Source organism: Carettochelys insculpta, chromosome 8 (assembly GCF_033958435.1).
Source record: "Carettochelys insculpta isolate YL-2023 chromosome 8, ASM3395843v1, whole genome shotgun sequence".
In the NCBI taxonomy this organism is placed as follows: domain Eukaryota; kingdom Metazoa; phylum Chordata; order Testudines; family Carettochelyidae; genus Carettochelys; species Carettochelys insculpta.
The window spans coordinates 28,152,794-28,173,083 of record NC_134144.1 but is presented as its reverse complement, the minus strand read 5'-3'; the positions used below and the strand labels follow the sequence as shown (position 1 = coordinate 28,173,083).

The 20,290-nt window shown below is 43.5% G+C and overlaps 1 protein-coding gene across 2 annotated transcripts in view; it reads left to right on the top strand.

The window, feature by feature from the left end:
• The window catches only part of PPP1R1C (protein phosphatase 1 regulatory inhibitor subunit 1C), a 74,180-nt gene that overhangs the window by 41,542 nt on the left and 12,348 nt on the right, over window positions 1–20,290 (top strand). The window contains exons 3-4 of one of the 2 annotated variants that reach the window (XM_075001386.1): window positions 10–47; window positions 1,557–1,617. In XM_075001386.1, coding sequence (XP_074857487.1) covers window positions 10–47; window positions 1,557–1,617 — 99 coding nt within the window. Of the gene's footprint in view, window positions 1–9; window positions 48–1,556; window positions 1,629–20,290 lie in introns of both variants that reach the window. The other variant, XM_075001387.1, reaches the window with a different exon arrangement.

Below are 20,290 nucleotides of genomic sequence, written 5' to 3'. Positions count from 1 at the left end.
CTTTTGTAGAAATAGATGAGAAGAGAAAGAACAACTCACAAGGAGAAGTAAGTTAGTTACCTTTTTTAAATAGTGGGCTATTATTATACAACCATTTTGAAATACATTAATTCTTGCTTTGCTGGTTCATACAGTTGTTTATACTTTCAGTATTCCTTAAATGACACAGATTTTCATGGGTGACATTTCCAGATAAATGGTTTTGTACAAATACCTATTGTTCCTCTAATTTTGGTCAACTTCTCCATTAGTCTCTATTCGATTCATAAGCACATCAGATGTTCTTCAGGAGTACAGGGGAGGTTAAGGTTTCCAAGTTTCCTTTCTTATTCCATACTATGGCCAGGGCTAGAGCCTGTTGAAATCAATGTCTTTACATTGACTTTTACCCATATTTTGCATTAATTGAAAGAATGAAAAAAAATCCTCATTCAGTAAAAGACAAAATGCAACTAACTAAATAAAAGAAATGATAAGCAAAAAAACCAAAAAGCCTCCAAAAAGTAATGTTAGCAAGCTCAATTCTAAAATAATTACAGAAAGTGTGGAATTGATATTATTTACTGCATATTAGAACTATATTGCTGTTTGCAATTATATTGAATTTCTAATGACAGTCTTTGGCATGGGAAGCAATAGAGTCTCTTAATCTCCCATATTGTCTTGCTGTAGACTAAGTTCAAACTAATATTATGCAAAACATACTGGATATATATGAGTGGAATGCACCAAGAACTGGCGACCTTTTCTCTCCAACAGATTGTCCTGGGCTGACTGTGCAGCAAGGTAGCAGATGAAATTCTGTGTTGAGAAGTGTGAAGTAATGCACACTGGAAAATACAATCCCAGCTATATATCCAAAATAATGGAATCTGAATTAGTTCTTACCATTCAGGAAAGACTTTGGAGTCATTATGGATATTTTTTGGAAAACTTGCACTCAAAGTGCAGTGGCAGTCAGAAAAGCTAACAATGTTATGAACCTTTAGGAAAGGGAGCCCTCAAAACACAGTAAACATCACAATGCCACTATGTATTCCTGGTATGTCCAAACCATGAATGTTGCATGCAATTCTGGTCACTTCATCTCAAAAAGACATACATGTTGAACTTTTCTAGTACACCAGTCTCTGGTCTAGCAACATCCATGGTCAGGCATAATTTTAGTTAGTCAGATGTTCACTTATCATAGATGTGGCTGAATTTTCCGTGGTCCCATCAAGTTTGTTCACATTTACCAGTCCTGGCTCTCAGAGTTCTACCCTACATCTTTCTTGCCTTGTGGAACACATATTGCAGCCCTTTCACCTGAAGCACTCTCCAGAATTTGAATACATAATAACTGTTTGGATTGTCTACCACTGACTGGAGTAGAATTGACAGGGACTCAGAGGGAAAACAAGGCTGTGTGAGTGAGCATACAAGCTATATGTGGAAAGGAGGCAATGTAGAAAGCCTAAATAACTGAATAGTTTTCCCCCACCCCCAGGAAATAGCCTGATATGATTTGACTTTTTTCCTTCTATGTTTATTAAACTTTCTTTCCTTATTTCTAGTCACAGAATGCCTCCCCTAAGCAGAGGAAGCAGAGTGTGTACACTCCTCCTGCCATCAAAGGTACTGTTCAGGTACTGTTTCTCATTATGCTAATGCATGTTTTGTTTCTGCCCACTGGTTTTGCACCGTCTCCCTAAAATAAAACTCAGCAACTAGGTAAACAAGGAGCACATTTGTCCAGGGATAACTTAACCCAGGAATAATTAATAATAATAATAACTTAACCCAGGAATAACTTAACCCAGTGACTTCAATTCTTATCTACCGGTGCATCTTATTAATGCTTCTTCGTATTTTGAATTAATGTCCCTCCAATTTTGCCTCTTGAAGGACGTATCCTATCAGCCCCTGTATACAACATTCATTACTTCTCAACTTCTAGGTGCTATCTCTAGCCTATGGCAGCACATGCTGATATCCCACTTGTGCAGACTGCTACTTATGCATTTAGTTCCATTGCTTTGAAAGCAACTATTTGGATAAGTGTGAGTACAGCCCATACAGCTCATTTCTTATTGAAAACATACCTCTGTGTTGTATCGTGCTTTTGGGCATTTACTGAAAGGAGGGAGGACCAAAGCTGCACATTAAACATCTGAGCCTATGAGGCATAGAATTCTTAGATCGATATCAAGAGAACTGAGAATTTTCAGCATTTCCCACGTAAGGGTTTGGCCCAGATCCTCTAATCCTCACTGGTTTCCACTGGAGTTAAACACCGAGGCTCTGGGCCTTTTCAGAATTTAGACTTGAATATAAGCAACAGGAGTGGAAGTGTAACCTTATCCATGGTTTCTGAAATGATGCTTAATAATATTTGTAATCAGTCACATTTGCAGCTAAGTGTGTACAGAACTGGATCAGTTGCCTCTTTACTGACGCTCACTGTCAGTACTGGGTCATTTTATGGTTCTGGCATGGGTCCATTCTGCAAGGTAGAAAGTGCCTCCTGCCAGGTGCTCAATGTCCTTAACTCCTGATTGCCTTTAATAAATGTAAGTAATTACAACGTAAAGGAGAAGAACTAGTGTGTTAGCGCTATTTCCAAATAAGCTACTATAAAATTATGAACCCCCATTATCATCTTATGGTAGTTTACCTATAACACAGGTACATGTACCTTGTTCCATAATTTGAAGCCTCCAGCTCATCTGATAGTCACAGTTATAATGATATCACTCATGTGAATGAGAATTGTTTACCACCCTGGGCTAATTATTTACTACTCTGGGTAAAATTTTATTTACTGCATATTAGAACTCTATTGCTCTATCTAATTATATTGAATTTCTAATAAGCAATAGTGTCTATTAATCTCCCATATTTTCTTGCTGTAGACTAAGTTCAAACTAATATTATGCAAAACGTACTGGATATATGCAAAAGTTCAATTCCTGTATTTTCTTATGATGGTTTGACATGGGGCCACAAGCTTTGCTATCCTCTTCAGATATCAGGTTATGCTTATGACAGGCATGTGCAAAGTGGGGGGGCTCGCTCCCTTGGGGGCATGATGAAATTTTGTAAGGGGGATGCAGCTTGACCAGGCTTCCCCTTCCCTGCAGCACACCCTCCCTTGCCCTCCCCCGGCCGCTCTGCTCCTGTTGTGCTGATCTCTGCTGGGAGTTGTTTCCTGGCTGCTTTTTTTTTCTAGAGGTAGTAGCTCACTCTGGGTGTCTTTGCTGGGAGGAGAGTGTGGCCTTGCTGCAGGAGAGCGGCTTGATTAATGAGTCAGTGTTCCCCCTGTCAGGATGTTAGTGGCAGCTGAGTATTCAGGGTAACTCCAGACAAGTGTCCCACAGTGCACATGCCTTACAAAAGGCTCTGCTTGTAGATGCCAGCTGGAGAGGCTGGGGGACAGTGTGGACAGAGAAGCAGACAGGTTTCACAGTCTATTCAGACTAAATAGCTCAGCTCCCAGACCAGACCAGATCAGCACCTGACAGCTTCTCACCTACTGCTCACACCAGGTAGGGACCTCAAGAAAAGTAAGTTCTCCTTGAGCAGCACACTGAGATCTCCTGAGCACAGGCTCAAGGTCCACCAGTAGTTTGCTTTACAAATGCTAATTCTATTTTATGTCATGTTTAGACGTAACTCCTTGAGGCACCTTGAGCTGGGTTTGCTTCGAAGCTTCTGAGAGTCTGATACAAAGAGACCGGAACATATTTTGCTTAAAGTTTCATTGCTGCTGAGAATCCCTTACAATAAGAAGCAGTATGAGTTCCAAAACTAGCAGAGTTACTATCAACCTCTTTCTGTTTAGCACAAGGGTCAGAGAAATGATCCTGTGGGTCCAATCAAACAAAAAGGAGATTTATAAAAAAATTTGCTGGTGTCTCTTGAATGAACTAAAAATAAAAGCCAAAGTTTTCCAAAGAGAAAGCAGCACTCAGAAAGCTGACTTATCTGCTCTCTCCCACTCACCCCGGGGCCTCCGCCACCATCATTGCTGAGGGAGCACAGTACGTCACTTCCAGGAGACCACAACTTGCTTCCAGAGCCATTGGGAGGTGGGAGGGGACCAGCTGTAAAATGTTTGCTCACCCCTGCTTTAGCTAACTGAATTACCTCGAGTGGCCACGTGTCACGTATCAGAGAGGTAGCCGTCTTAGTCTGTATCTTCAAGAACAGCAAAACGTCCTGTGGCACCTTATAGACTAAGAGATATTTTGGAGCATAAGCTTTCATAGGTAAGGACCCAATTCATCAGATGCATGAGCGGTCTGCTTTAGGGAAATTCTAAGTGTCTACCAAGTGAAACTTCCAAGTTCGTTATCCCGAGTGGCCATCCAGGGGCGCTATTACTGCATTAGGAATTTTTTCTGCATTACCGCAAGTGTCCACCCAATATCACTGGTGCTGTATTATGAATTTTGGACATTACACCAAGTGGCCACCCACTGTCACTGGTGCTGCATTAGGGAGTTGTTAAGTACCTTAAGCTGAATAGCCACTCACCCTGGCTGTTGTTGCTTTCAGGATTTTTTGCATTACCCCACATGTCCACCCAGTGTCATTGTTGCTGCTTTGGTAATTTTTTGTGCGTTATCCTGAGTGTCCACCCTGTGTCACTGTTGTGGCTTTAGGGGATTGCTGAGTGAATTACCCTAAGTCAGGGCTGGCAAACACATGGCCTGCAGGCTAGAATCCAGTCACCAAACTTTTTTTCTGGCCTGCAAAGCCTTTTCCCTTGTCAGTGGTGCCATTTTACCCAACCTGGCAAAGAGAATATGGGGCACAGGGTGTAGTCAACTTGGGGCAGGGGTCAGCAAGCTGTGGTTCCAGAGCCACATGCGGCTCTTTGAGGAGCCACTTTCAGCTCCAGACGCTGCCACCACTGACTCCTCTTGTGGGTCCAGATGCTGTTGCAGTTGAAATAATGGAACTAATGTAATTGGTTTAGTGGCCGGCAGGGCGGCGGGAGGGATCTGGTGTTAAACCAATTAAATTTAGTTCCATTATTTCAGTGTGTCAGGGCAGGGGAGCTGCCTGTGCTGCAGGTGGGGGAAATGAGTAGGAGAGCTGGGAGAGTGGTGGCCAAGTCTGCCCCTTCGTGAGCTGCACAGCTGTACTGACAAGGAGGAGAAGGCTGCAGAGGAGCAGCAACAGAGCACAGAGTTCATCATCTGAGATGAGTTAATCCTAGGAATGGGAGAGTGGGTTTGGGGCTGAGAGGGGTTAAGCTTGGGATGAGGGCAGGTTTGGGGGCTGATGGGGGGCTATTTTGTGTTCTGCCCCTAGAAAATGCAAAAAACAACAAAAAATTGTCCTGTGGCCATGATGCAAAAAGGTTGGCCACTCCTGCCTAAGTGTACACCGAGTGGCACTGTCACTTCATGCGGGAACACCTTTGAGCATTACCCTGAGTGGCTACCCAGTGGAACTGTTGAGGCATTAAAGCAATGCTAAATGCGTTTCCCAAATGTCCACCCAGTGTTACTGTTGCTTCCTTAGGGAACTGCTAACTGCATTACCCCAAGTGATCTCACTGTGCCACTGTTACGGCAATAGAACAAACCTAAGTGCATTACCCCTAAGGCCTGGTCTACACTAGGGATCAGTTAATTCTAGATATGCAGTTCTAGCTATGCCATTGACATAGCTAGAATCGATATATCAGAATTGACTGTCTGCCCTAGAGTACATTGGGGCTTTTCAGGCTCATGCTAATGTCCCTTACTCCATGCTATTGCGTGGAGTACCAGGTTTGATGGCAGAGCCCAGAGAGATTGATCTTGCCATTTCTTCACACATGTGGCAAACTGATCTCTGGAAGATTGATGTGGAAGTAGAGACATACCCTAACTGTCCACCAAGTTTCACTGTTGCTTCATGAGGGAACTTCTAAGTACATTACCCCTAGTGGCCACTCAGTGTCACTTTTGCTGCATTAGTTTTCATTTTGTTCCTATATTACATTGTGTCCACCCCATGTCCCTTTGCTGCATTAGGAATTATTTGTGCAGTACCCCAGGTGGCCACAGCTACACTTTAGTCATAACTTGAAATAACTTATACAATTTGCGCAATGCAAATTGTGTAAATTATTTTGAGCTAACTTATTTCGAACTTGATGCCATCCAAATGGCACCAAAGTTCAAAATAAGTGGCTATTCCAAGGGTTTTGCTAACCTCGTGATGAGAGGTTGTGGAAACCAAATACTGCACTTGAAATAGCACTGCTACTTTGAGTGGGGAGTTTAGCCCCAGAGTTGCTATTTTAGGTTGTATTTGTATCCTGAAATAACAACAGTGTAGCTGTAGCCTACGAGTCACACCTTTGCTTCATGACCGAGCTGCTTAGTGCTTTACCTCAAGTGGCCACCCAGTGACATTGTTGCTGCTTTAGGTCAACGCTAAGTGCATTGCTGTTAATATCCAACACTGACACTTGCTTCATGGGGGAAATTCTTCCGTTATTACCTCAGGTTGCCACCCAGTGCAACTGTTGCTGCATTGGAAGTTGTTTGTACATTACCTTGCATGGCCACCCAGTGCTGCTGTTGCTACGTTAGGGTTTTCTTTGTGCATTACCCCCAGTGGCCATTATTGACGATGTTGCTGCTTTAGCATTACCCTAAATAGTCACAGAGCGGCACTCTGTATCTTCACAAAACAGTTGCCATGTTCTCAGCCCCAAGCTTGCCCTGCCCTGTGTTCTCCACCACCATAATCCCCTGCCCTCAGCTCCATCCTCTATACCTAAATGTACTGCCCGGATTCCTGCACCCTCCATCCTCTGCTCCCAAATCCCTCCACACGCTTACATTTCTTACAGGTACTGTTGTATTGCAGCCCCCTCAAGGCTCTGCCCTGAGCCCCCTCCCGAAGCGGGGATTCCAATGCAGCAGTGCCCGTAAGAAATTTAAGTCTCTTTCACCCCTGGATATTCCCCATATACTGGTATTTCAGTTGTGGGAGTAGTCATATTAAATCTGGGCTGCTGCTGGTGGTGGTGGACAAAGATGGCAGTTGTCCCTGAGCCCAGCAATTTAAAAGGGCCCAGGCCTCTGCTTCTATCACAGCAGCAGTGACAGCCAGAACTGCAGAACTTTAACTCACTGCTGGAGCCCTGTGTGGTATGATGTGAGTGGACTGTGGGAGGCATGGCGCCATCTGGTGCTGCTAAGGACTGGCTGCACTTACCCCACCCTTTCCATTGATGTTCCACGCCACATTGCCCAGGGCCCAATTAAGTTTGTTGCCAGACTGTATTAAGTCATCATTGTATTAAGTCTTCATATACCTTGACTTCCAGTTCACCCTGCTTGTTCCCCCACACTCCTTGTATGGTGTGCAAGCATCAAAGATATTTTGCAGACTCTCTTGTTACTTTTCTTGCCTTATTAATACAGTTGTGTATTCTAGTTCCTTTTCCATAATTTAGACCCTACACCTTGACTCAATTTCTTTGGCCTAGATGCATCTTTGTCACCAACTTGAGACCTACTTTATAGCTTTCCTTATCAGGTTAGCGAGTCAATGTTCAAAGATGCCCTTCCCACTATTTGATAGATGGAGCCCATCCCACACAGTAATGCTCTTTCATGGGACACAAGCCCATTGTTGAAGAAACCAAAACCCTCTCACAGACACCATGGCCGTTTCTACACAGGCCACTTTCTTTGAAAGTGGCATGGTAATACACAGCCTGAAATATGCTGATGAGGCATGGAAGCAAATTCCCCATGCCTCATTATCATACGGTCATGTGATTTGGAGTCCGGAAGACCGTTCTTCCAGACTCCAAAACGCGGTGTAGAAGCGCGGCCCTGGGGGAGCTTCCAGAAGGAAGTCCTTCTTCCGGAGGCCCCTTTTTCTGAAAATTTTTGGGAAGAAGGGGCCTCCGGAAGAAGGACTTCCTTCCGGAAGACCCCCCCGGGGGCTGTGCTTCTAAACGGTGTTTTGGAGTCTGAAAGAATGGTCTTCCAGACTCCAAATCACGTGACCATATGCTAATGAGGCAAGGGGAATTTGCATCTGTGCCTCATTAGCATATTTCAGGCTATGTATTACCATGCCACTGTTGAAGAAAGTGGCCTGTGTAGAAATGGCCCATGCAAATGAAGCAAATCAAAAATGCAAATGAGGTATAAATTTGCATACTTGTCGCCTCATTTGCATATTCTAATTTCAAAAGAGCTCCTTTCGAAAGAAGAAAGCCAGTGTAGACCTGCTCTTTCGAAAGTAAACCCATCTTCGAAAGAATCCTTCTTCCCATTAAATAAAGAGAAGAAGGATTCTTTCGAAGATGGGTTTACTTTCAAAAGAGCAGCGTCTACACTGGCTTTCTTCTTTCGAAAGATGCTCTTTTGAAATTAGAATATGCAAAAGAGGCATTGAATATGCAAATTTATACCTCATTTGCATTTTTGATTTGCTTCATTTGCATACCTCTTTTGAAAGAGGAATGCACGTGTAGATGCAGCCCATCTGTGTAGCCATGTTTCTGCTTTCATGATTTAATAGTTCCTGCCCAGGCCTTTTCTTTTGCTTGGGAGGACAAATAAGAACAATGTTCGTATCCTAAACTCTTGTATCTTTCTTAGAACCATGTAACGTGCAGTGATATGCTCAAGGTCATTCTTGGCTCTCTTGTATGTGCTGTTGTGGGTAAATAGAAAACAGCAGTGGTCAGGGGTCTTGGTGAGTCTTGGCAGACTCTCCATCACACTCTGGATTCTAGCTCCAACCAAGCAGCACACTCAGGATTCCTGGTCCGGACAGCAGATGGATAACTCTGTTCCCCTTAGGAGGGAATCCTCGCTCATTGCCATTCTTCTCTTCCTTTTGGACATATAGGACAATCCCTAGGACAGTGCACCCCATGCCTTCTGTTTGACAGTCTCCTTCTTATCTCCTGGCATCAGATGACTCTTCTAAGGCCCTCTCAGCAATAGCCCCGGTGCAGAGAACCCAAGCTAATACTTACCAATATCTGTGTTGGGAGGTATACTCATTCTCTTCCTCCTTCTGGAGATCTCATGCTGACAGTTTTCTTTTCTATTCTTTGGTCCCTTCTTCTCTGCCCTCTCTGATTCTTTGGTATGCTCTGCCAACAATACCAAATTCTGACTTACGTCCAGGAAGTCTTCATTTTGTCTGATGCAAGGCAGGGTTGAGACATAAATCTCTAGTTCTTTAACCTTTCTTCCAGTGCAGAGACCAGGTTGTACTCTATACAGTCCAAGGTGTTCGTATCTTCTGGGAGAAAGACAAATATGGCACATCCTGTGTCAGTCACAATAGCTAATTCCTCACTATCCATATTTTCTTACTTGTAATGCATCAAGAGCCTCTTCAGCCAAAGTTCCCAGAATCTTGTGAGGCACAAAATCTGCGTGCTCTCTTTAGGTGACCTCCTGGGCAAAAAACCCTCCATTTGCTTCTCCGCTGGCTGCTTTTCAATAGGTTCACAACCATCTCTCTTTTTATAAGGCTGCTCACCCAACCTAGTTGCCCTACCTCAAAACTTGCCTTCTTCACATGTCAATCAACCTATGTAGGCTTCAGTCAAAGCCTATGTAGCCTAAATCACTTCAAATTTACAATGTTGTATTTGATAGCAAAATATGGCCCAGCTTGTTGAAAATTTGGTACTAATAGGAAAACTCCATTCATGTCTCCCTGTTTATTTTTATGACAATGTGTATGTGACTAAAAAGCAAACAAGTATAATACAGATGAACAGTGAAATACACTGACCTATGAAAGGCCGAATTCTGTGAAGAGCTATGAATCATGTTGATCATTCTGTTATACTTACTGTTAAAGAACATTTTTAGCAATGTGTTAATAAAAACAAATACCATAATTATGAACATTTGCATGTGGTGTTTTCCACTGGGCTCAGTTTATTAAACTGTTCTCCCATTGGCTTAGAAAACCTACTTCCCAGTGCAAAAGAAAATGAGAATTTGTATGCTGGACTGCCTGCAGATGTCTCGACACAGGCTGTTCTATATCCTCTACTGCTATTTCTAATGAATGTTCTTGGGAAATGGGACAAGAATACATTCTGTACCTTCAGATTCTAAGATTAGGGCACTAATAAATCTCTGTTTCTGAACCCAAGCCTTAAAATAGAATGCGTGCTGGAAGAGAGCAGTAAACACTACCATTTTCTATATTGTTCTTGGATAATGCCAAACCCACAATTAGTATACAAACCAGTGTTTTCTCTAATTTCTTCTGTCTAGGAGTGGAATAAATTTTGTTGTGTGTGCCAAGGCTTGTGTGGATGTGCACTACCACTAGGAATACATGATGCCCATTGTGGATGGCCGTGCACACTCCGTTAATCAGCTGGGTGGCACCTAACATCTTGTGGGTGGCTGTCGAAATGCCCCCCTTAGAGGGAACACTGATGCAAATGTATGGACTATGTCTACACTAGGGGAAAACTTGTGCTCCCAAGTTTTGCACTCAAGTGTATGCCTACATTAGGGGAAGACTTTGAAATGGCCATGCTAATGGCCAAATCAGAGAATACTAATGAGGCGCTGAAATGGATATTCAGCACGTCATTAGCATGCTGCCAGCTGCAGCACTTCGAAAGGGGATTTCAACGTTTGCAGGGTCCTTTTGAAGAGGACCCCCATATAGACGAGCCACTTGTGAGCGAAACACGGCACTTCAAGCAGCATGCTAATGAGGCGCCGAATATTCACTTCAGTGCTTCATTAGTATTCTCCGATTTGGCCATTAGCATGGCCATTTCAAAGTGTTCCCCTAATGTAGACATAGCCTTGAGTGCAAAGCCTGGGAGCACAGTGCAGCAGTAAACATAGAGGCACTGTGAGAAAAATATTTCATAATAGAATGTAAGATTTACCTTGCATCTGTAATAGAAGAGTGTCCTAGACAAAAACAAATAACCTAAAATTTATACTTGTCTGATGCAATACCTCTATCTTATTTCCCTGAGCTATTTTTAAGCCCCTAAGTATACCTCTAGCAAGTTTCTTTGAATGACTATGGAAGTCCCAGACAGACATAGAAACATAGAATGATAGAACTGAAAGGGACCTTGAGAGGTCATCAATTCCAGTCTCTTGCCATCATGGCAGGACCAAGTATCATCTAGATTATCCTTGATAGATGTCTGTCAAACCTGCTTTTAAATATCTCCAGTGACGAAGATTCCACAACCTCCCTAGGCAATATAGTTCAGTGTTTAACCACCAACAATTAGGAAGCTTTTCCTAATGGCCAACCTAAACCTCCCTTGCTTCAGTTTAAGCCCATTGCTTCTTCTTCTATCCTCAGAGTCCAAGAACAATTTTTCTCCTTCCTTCCTGCAACACTGTTTTAAGTACTTGAAAACTGCTATCATGTCCCCTCTCAGCCTTCTGTTTTCTATACTAAACAAGCACAATTCTTTCAGTCTTCCCTCATAGCTCATGTTCTCTGGAAAAATCATTCTTGTTGCTCTTCTCTGAACCTTCTCCAATTTCTCTGCGTCTTTCTTGAAACGTGGTGCCCAGAACTGGACACAATACTTTAGCTGAGACCTAATCAGCACAGAGTAGGAGGGAAGACAGGGAGAGATTACTGATGTAATGAGTTCATGGAAATTAATGGAGCAGGCATGAAGGGCTGCAGCTGAAGGGAGAGAAAGCAAGATTAAATTAAGCTGAGAGAAGAGAGATGAGGTGGTATCTTTTACACTGGACTAACTTCTTTTGGAGTGGGAGAGACAAGCTTTCAAGCCTCTCAGAACTCTTCTTCAGGTCTGGGAACTAAGCTGTCCTTTGTGAAACCAAGTTAAAACATATTGTTAATTTAGTAGCTTAAAGAGATTGTAAACAATAGCTTGTGACAAATTGGCCATGTAGCACCATAGTTAAACTATCACAGAAGTCCCACAGGACTACCTATCAAGCAACTGGGATGTTGGGATCATCATGGATTACCACTTCTCTCTCTCTCTCTCTCTCTCTCATGCGCGCGCACGCACACACACACAGAGCAGGCATCTGGATTGCACGTCTTTTTCATTATGGCTTCCGTGGATTTGGGCTTGGTCCACTTGTTGGCATTCATGTACCCACTGTAGTCTGTAAATTGCAATCTGCTGGTTTGTGTGTTGCAATAAAATCATATGATGGAACTAACAGGTTCATTATTTGCAAATATTTGTGTATACTTGGCTCCTTCCAGGTATTTTTACCTAAATCAAAAGTCATCAAAGAACCCTTAGGGTAGGAAATTGCTGACTCATCCACTCATCCAAGGTCGTGAGGATTTGTGTTTTTTACTGGAATGCAGTATGCTAGAAGAATCAATGTGAGTGCTATTGATTTAAGAGGATATCTGCAGAGTGAATCAGACAGCAGACCAGAGAACAGTTCTATACAATATCCTTGTTAGTATTATATTACCGAGTCTAATGGACATCAAGAGACATTTTCTATTTTGCTGTCGAAAATGTCTCTCTTCCCCCACCTGCCCATCTGGACAGTTGCTAATTCAGTGCTAATACCATATTATATATATTTAACATTTTTAGATTCTGAAGACATTATTCCTGTTGAACCAAATTATATCTTATCTGAATATTTCTGTATGCTACATATTTACTTTATTGCTTGTCATATATTAAACCTTATAACTCATAATACTACTCATGATGAATAATATACTGCAGATGGGGAATGTGGGGAAGGAGACTGGAAGCCATTTAGCCCCATGGACTGAGGAATACTCAGGATTTAATGAAATTCCTCTTGTTCAACTTAACCTGCATTCATCCTCACTCGTTGCAAAGGAAACAGGCCTTGGGAGCTGAGCACTTACTGGCTAGAAGGTTGGGACTGCTTTTCAAAGGCTTCAATGGCCTAAGGAGTGTCCACTGGCCCTCACCTAACCATGTGGGGCTGGGGGTGAAAGAGAAAAGCCATGTTGCTGTAACAGCATCCTGCTGTTAGCTGCTGAGCCTTCACTTCCTGCGTGCTGCTGGTACACTACTTGCACTGCTTTCCACACCTCATAGCCCCTCCCTCTGTTCAGTCATCATCCTGGTTCTGCTGTGGGATCATGTGCATCACTCGTTTCAGTATTAATGTGCTGTGGCATTGCACCGTCAGCCTGCTATACTACATCAGTGTAATTCCCATGATGCTACACATGTAAATCCAGAAGCACTGAGAGAGGAGTAAGAATTCACCCTAGAGTCTGATACCTTTAAGGGGTTTTCCTATGCTAAGATATCTAAGTGTATCATAAAATGAATGTCACAGATATCAAACTTAATCTCAACCAAACACCTCTTTCTAACAGAAACTTGGTGCTTTTTGCAGCCAAGGAGAGAGACATTGTGGAGCAGAAGATGCCAGTTGTGTGAAATGAAATGTGCTCAAGGCTGCCATTGGACAGAAATTAAATACAGGCTCCAGCAGTGTGTTTCGTTTCAATGAGCCTGATGCTGTTTTGGCTCACACCCCGAAACATGGTTTGGGTTTTATTATGTTTATCATCCATATTTCACTCAGACTGTACAAAGCTCGTGCTGCACATTTCTCATGGCCCAATGGCTTTGTCCATGCTTTCCTGAGAAAGCCCATCTGATGTACTGGAAAAAGCAACAGAGCTTCCGCTAATACTATTATAGCAAGTGACAAGATGTTCTGGTGTATTCTATGTAAAGATGCTACATCTCTGATGTCCTCATTCTCCCCGTCCCCCTGCTGCAACATACAGGAGAATGACTCAGAGATATAATTAAAAATAATTTGAGTTTAAATTAGCAAGTCACTGAATTAGTGAACAAGCTACATTACTACAGCGCCACCTCATGTTCAGTTGGCAGACACCAGTCTGCTTCCTTCCACAAAACTGGCAGCCATTGCTGGAGCCTGTATTTAAATCCCAACCATTGGCAGCTTTGAGCACTCTTTATTTCACGCAGCTGGAATCTCCTGCTTCTAATGACTCCCACTTTGGCTGCAATAAGCACCAAGTTACTGTTAGAAAGAGGTGTTTGGTTGAGATTAAGCTTAATGTCTGTGACAGAGGTGTTTGTGTTAGCTTGATATCTGCCTGGATTACCTGGCATGAGGGGATAAAAACTACTTCCATAGGTAGTTTAAGAGCCTAATACAGGAGTGGCCATCCTTATTTGATTGGAGGCCACATGGCTCTTTTTATGTGTTCCGGGGCCAAACACAAAATATTCCCAAACTCACCTCCCCAACCCCCCATCCCCAGACTTAACCCCTCTCAGCTCCAAACCCAGGGTTAACCTACCTGAGACACGAGCTCCATGTGCTGCCACTGCTGCCCCCTTAAAGAGTCACATGCTGCTCTGGAGCCGCAGGTTGACAACCCCGTGACCCACAGCCAGCTATCAAACTGGGACTGCTGCTGGTTCCATGGGCCAGATAAAAAGGCTCCACGTGATGGAAACAAAGGCTGGCCATCCTTGGCCTAGTACAATGCATACTGTAATGTATGGGAATCTTCAACTCAGCCTTAAATCCACAAGGCTGGTACCTTCACAGATGATAACGATCAGTACGGCGTATTTTCTATTCTGTAACTTTACTTTTTTGCTAAAAGAAGGATACGTTTTTAAAACTGTCTACACATCAGCATTTACAACTTGTGAATAATTAACGTTGTTGAGTGTTCCATTATCTGAGCCATGGAGAAAGAATGTAAATAGCAGAGTGACCTTATTTGGTTATAAGCAGCAAACGGTAATGTCAAAAATAATGTTTTGAGATAATTGCTTAAGAATTCAAATATGGGAGACTCTGTTTTATTTAATATATAAAGTTCAGGAAGAATTGTCTGTGTTGTTCTAGTTACTTGATCATGAAATGTATTTACAGAGAAAGACTAAGAACTTTTGCAGTGCTAGGCTCTGAATTAGAACAGCTCTTGAACAGAAGATGATCTTTATAAGAAAATGTAACAAAATCTACTGAAGTCACCCATTTGGCAAGATTATTAATCTTTATTTACTCTCATCAATCATCTGACAAAGTTCAAATGTTAGTATCTGTATTACATGACAGAGGCCAGTAACCCCGACTCCAATGATAACTTGCTTTATAAGCATTATACGTAATCTGTGGGTTAGATTTTCAGTGATTTAGGAGCTCATCTTATTGTAAATAACTCCTAGTCTTGGAGTATCAGTCACAGAGATTGCCCTGATGTGCCTATGTACCTACCTTCTGGGGCACCCCACCACCCTGTCTTGCTGAGCCAAAACCTCTGGTCTTGCTAAGCAAAGGCACAGAGTTGGGAGTCAAAGCCCACAAGTAAGAGAGACAGATCCTTAGATCCATTCGGCAATGGGAAGGCTCAGTCAAAGTGACCTGATACATTACCCGGTACACAGACCCAATGGGACCAAAATCCCATATAAATCTGTTTCACTACACATAAAGTTTATACAGAATGACCTCATAAGTTGTTCACCATTTTTATCAATGAAAAAGAAATATGTCCAGCTGTTGTCCACTCACCCTCCCCATAATAAATATTTACATTAGGTTTATCAATAAACACATATGATTTTATTAGGTATAAAAAGTAGGAGTTAAGTGACTACAAGTAACAGCAGACAGATCAAAGTAAATCATTCAGCAAACTAAAACAAAATATGCTAGCTACACTTCATATTCTAAGAAACTTGTACATGTCCTTTCTTCCCTAATGGGAGTTGTAACCACCTTTTCTCATAAGCTAGGCAGCCTTCTGTCTTGGGACTGATCTTTTCCCCCAGAATGTTTGGGGTGGCCACACAAGGGCCCCATGATTTGGAGGGCCCTGTGGTGGCTGCCTCAACCGTCCTCTGGACTGGACAGTCCCCCTGTTAGCCATCGGCCCATGGCAACCTGAGGGATCACCTGTTGAGAGCGCTGGCGCAGAATGGCAGCAGATGTCAGGCCCCATTGCACTCACCATGGCGGGGGGATCTGGAGCTACCCAGCAGCTTGCTCCACTTCACTACCTTCCCCGAGCCTACTGCATTCCACTTCACCACAGTGGCAGGCAACAAAGTGCCCTGGCCCTAGCCCTGGTCCCAGCCTCAACCCCAGACCACTCCCCTGAGCTTGGTGATGGGTCTTGGGAGCAAGTTACCTGGCAGCTCTGGCTTCTGCCACCATGATGACTGTGAGGGGGCCCAGCTCTGCTGCCACCCTGTGCCTAGGCACATGTTAATTCCCCAGCTCATGTTTCGAGGGGAGAAAGTTTGGTTGAAGAGGTGCAATGGGGGTTGGTGGGGGGTGGAGAGCATGGGTGGAGCAGGAGCAGAGATTGGGAGAAAGGTGGGATGGGGTGGAGTAGAGGTGGGACTGTGGCTGGCCTTGTAACAGGGGAGTTGCCCAGGTCTGTGGCACTGGAGAAGGGGGTTGTTCCAAGCCCTGCACTCCTTAGGGATGGCCTTGTTTCCCCCTGTTCAGTCTTAGATGTTTCCAGAAGCCATTGTAGGTAAAATAGGGGCCTTCTGGCATCTGGCAGCCACCCCACTGTTTGGTTTAATGCCTTTATACATATTTTGCCAAAGGTAGGAATCCTTTGTGTTCTGTTCAAATTTTTATCACCTTAGCCGTGTCTACACGTGCACGCTACTTCAAAGTAGCGGCACTAAATTCGAAATAGCGCCCGTCATGGCTACACGCGTCGGGCGCTATTTCGAAGTTAACTTCGACGTTAGGCGGCGAGACGTCGAAGTCGCTATCCTCATCAGGAGATGGGGATAGCGCCCTACTTCGACGTTCAACGTCGAAGTAGGGACCGTGTAGTCATTGCGCGTCCCACAACTTCGAAATAACGGGGTCCGCCATGGCGGCCATCAGCTGAGGGGTTGAGAGACGCTCTCTCTCCAGCCCCTGCGGGGCTCTATGGTCACCGTGGGCAGCAGCCCTTAGCCCAGGGCTTCTGGCTGCTGCTGCTGCAGCTGGGGATCCATGCTGCAGGCACAGGGTCTGCAACCAGTTGTCCGCTCTGTGGATCTTGTGTTGTTTAGTGCAACTGTGTCTGGGAGGGGCCCTTTAAGGGAGCGGCTGGCTGTTGAGTCCGCCGTGTGATCCTGTCTGCAGCTGTGCCTGGCACCCTTATTTCAATGTGTGCTACTGTGGCGTGTAGACATTCCCTCGCAGCGCCTATTTCGATGTGGTGCTGCGCAACGTCGAAGCTGAACATCGACGTTGCCAGCCCTGGAGGACGTGTAGACGTTATTCATCGAAATAAGCTACTTCGATGTAGGCTTCACGTGTAGATGTAGCCCTTGAGTGAAAAAGTACAGTGTCCAAAATGGTTTCCAGCATCAGGTTGTCTGATCTGATATATGTCTTCGTAGACCCAACTGTATTCCAGGCTCACAGGAGAAGCAAGACTATTCACAGCTTGTTGTCCAACATACCAGGCCAGTAAGTTCCTTAAGTACCACTAATGGCTCTCATTTAGCTGTTTTAGATCAGTAGACACATTTATGCTTCATATTTCTAAGTTCAAGTACAGAAATGGTACCTGCACGCAAAGGGAATATACACATTCAGTAGGTTATAACTTTTAAAATGATATGTTACATGCGCTATTTTGCATAAACCCATTCAATGTAGGAATATTTGTATTCAAAAGCGTGTTTCCATAGAGACTGTGGAGCTGCACGCCTAGTCCTTTAGGGGCTTTTGAAAGTCTTCCCCCCTCCTCCCCTGCTGCCTCTTCCCTGCCAGAGCCTTTCCCTATAGAGGAGAAATACTCCAGCAGCGTGGAGCTCACAGAGCCTCTCTTACCTCAGAGTCAACAGCAGGTGAAAATTACCAGAACCACCCACCTCTGGTGGGGAAAGGCTCTGCAGCTGGGATGTACCCAAGTCTGCCCTCTGACAGAGACTTTCCACTCTATGGGAGATGGCATGACGCTACGCTGCTAAAAGCTGCAGTGTGGGTGGAGAGGCACAGGAGAGTGCAGGTACAGTAAAGACTCACATACCATCCGTTCAGTTCAGCTGTGTCACTTGCCTTAGCTACACCTCTCTGGCGACCCTGCTATTTATACTAGTGGCTACGCAGGTACGTACTCAACATGCCTCTGAAGGAAATGTGCACGGTAGATGTACCCATCATCCTCATTTCTTAGGCCATAGAAATACAAAACTAGGGGAAAAGCTCTTTCTGAACTAGCTCCTAGTGGACCACATGCATTGTACTCTTTGTGGGAAGGATGTTCTTCATTAACCAACTGTGTCTTTGTTCCGTTTTTAAGTAAGGTCACAAACCATTAGTTTGGATGATGTGAGAGCGGAACATTTTCTAGCAACACTACGGTGCACTCCCCCAGAGCCATCCCAGGATGGAAATTACAGGACTTACTTTGTAAGCATTGTACGGGACTGAGCAGAGGCTTTATACAACACGTGCTTAATCTGCAAAGTGAATATTTTTTCTGAAAATTGGGTAATGGCTAATTTCAAGGAAGTTGGGAGGTCATGGCTGCCCAAGAGCAGAAAAAGAGGCTAGATTGTTTGTTGTGAATGCTTCAGTCACCTCTAACAGCCACATTTACTAAGTCCTGTGGGCACAGGAAGAAGTCTGTGCAAGCAAAGTTCTGAGTGGCTGAGATGAAATCTAGCTCAGGGCTTGAATACAGGACTTTGCACAATAAATATGAGAAGGTTTCACCAGGGCTATTCCAAGTGACAGGAATAGCAACATCTTGATGACATAAGACACCTGTATAAGGTGATTGGATCTGAGCACCTCATAATGATTGTAATATATGTATTAGAGCTGGTTGAAAACTTTCCATTAAAACTTCTTTCAGCAGAAGGATGTGGTTTAGTGAAAACCCAAATGCTCTGTGGAAATGTACTGGTTTCAACTGTCCAGACCTCTCAGATAGCTAATAGCTTTGTGACCATGACACTCATCAGGGCTGGGGGAGAACTAGATTTAAGTGCCTGCTCTGAACCAGACAGACCAGGAAGTTGAGCCTGAGTTTCCTAGATCCTTGCTCACACCTTCATGCTTATATGAGGAGGGTGTCTCTGTATTGGAACTTTTTTGAAACACCTTGGTTTCCTTCTGCACTGCAATGAAACCAAATTTTGAAACTTGTACATTTTTTGTAAAATGGGATTGCTGTTTTCCAGTCATACCTAGTATTTATCATCACAGTACATTTGTGAAAGAGGAACTTTTACAGATGAGAAACTGATTCACTGAGAAAATCTGGGCAGGTGTACACTAGAAATTACACTGGGATAGATGCTCTGCTGACAGGAGAGTGCTCTCCTGTAAGCATAATTACTCCACCTCCACAAGCAATGGCAGCTATCCAAGTGGGGAGAATATAGTGTTGACAACACGCAGGTTGCTATAACTTGTGTAATTCAGAAGGAGGTGCCTTTTCACACCCATGAGTAATATAAGTTAGATCAGTTTATGTGGTTGTGTAGGCCTGCCCTATATGACTTGTTCAAGTTCACAGAGGAAGTCTGTAGTGTAGCTTGAATCACATTTTCCTAGATTGCAGGTGAGCACCCCTACCATTACCGTCTCTTAGTTCTCAGAGGGTGTTAGCTGTTGGGAGTTCTCTGCCACCGCCTCTGAAATTAGCTAGATTCCATCCTGTGGGAAGAGAAAGGGCTGTGGTTATTGGTATCAATATCAAAAGCTGAGTTTTACACATGGAATGTGTTGAAGTTACCCAAAATGTTTTGTGCACCAGAGCTCTCCCTTGTGGCTCCCACATAGAGTTTATTATTATTTCTAACAAATGACTAAATTCAATTTGTAAAGGAATTATAGCAGGAATTTTAAATATAGAAAAGAAGGGCTATAACAGAAGAAAGGTGTGATTTTTAAAGACTATAGAACTACTTTGTCATGTCTCAAAATTACCTCATCTAGCTTAACAGCTATTTCTATTTTTCCTACTACAGTCCATTAGAATATTCATTATTAAAATCAGTAGAAGCTTGCTAAGAATAACAAAGTTCAAACCCAACTGCAAATAGCAAAGTTCTCATATCCATGCGCTCAGGGCCTAAAAAGTCTGTCTGTGTTTGCCCTTGTACTGAATTTTTGTCTCTGTGCTGTGCAGAGAAAGCCAGTAACCTGATATTTGCTCTCACGGGTTACTATTTGTTTTCACCTGAAAAAAATCAGCATAATCCGCTGGGGTTTCTTTCAGGTAATGGCTATTAATGTAAGTGCCAAATAATGTGCTTCCACTTTTACATTCTAGTTATTCTTAGTGCTGCTGAGCA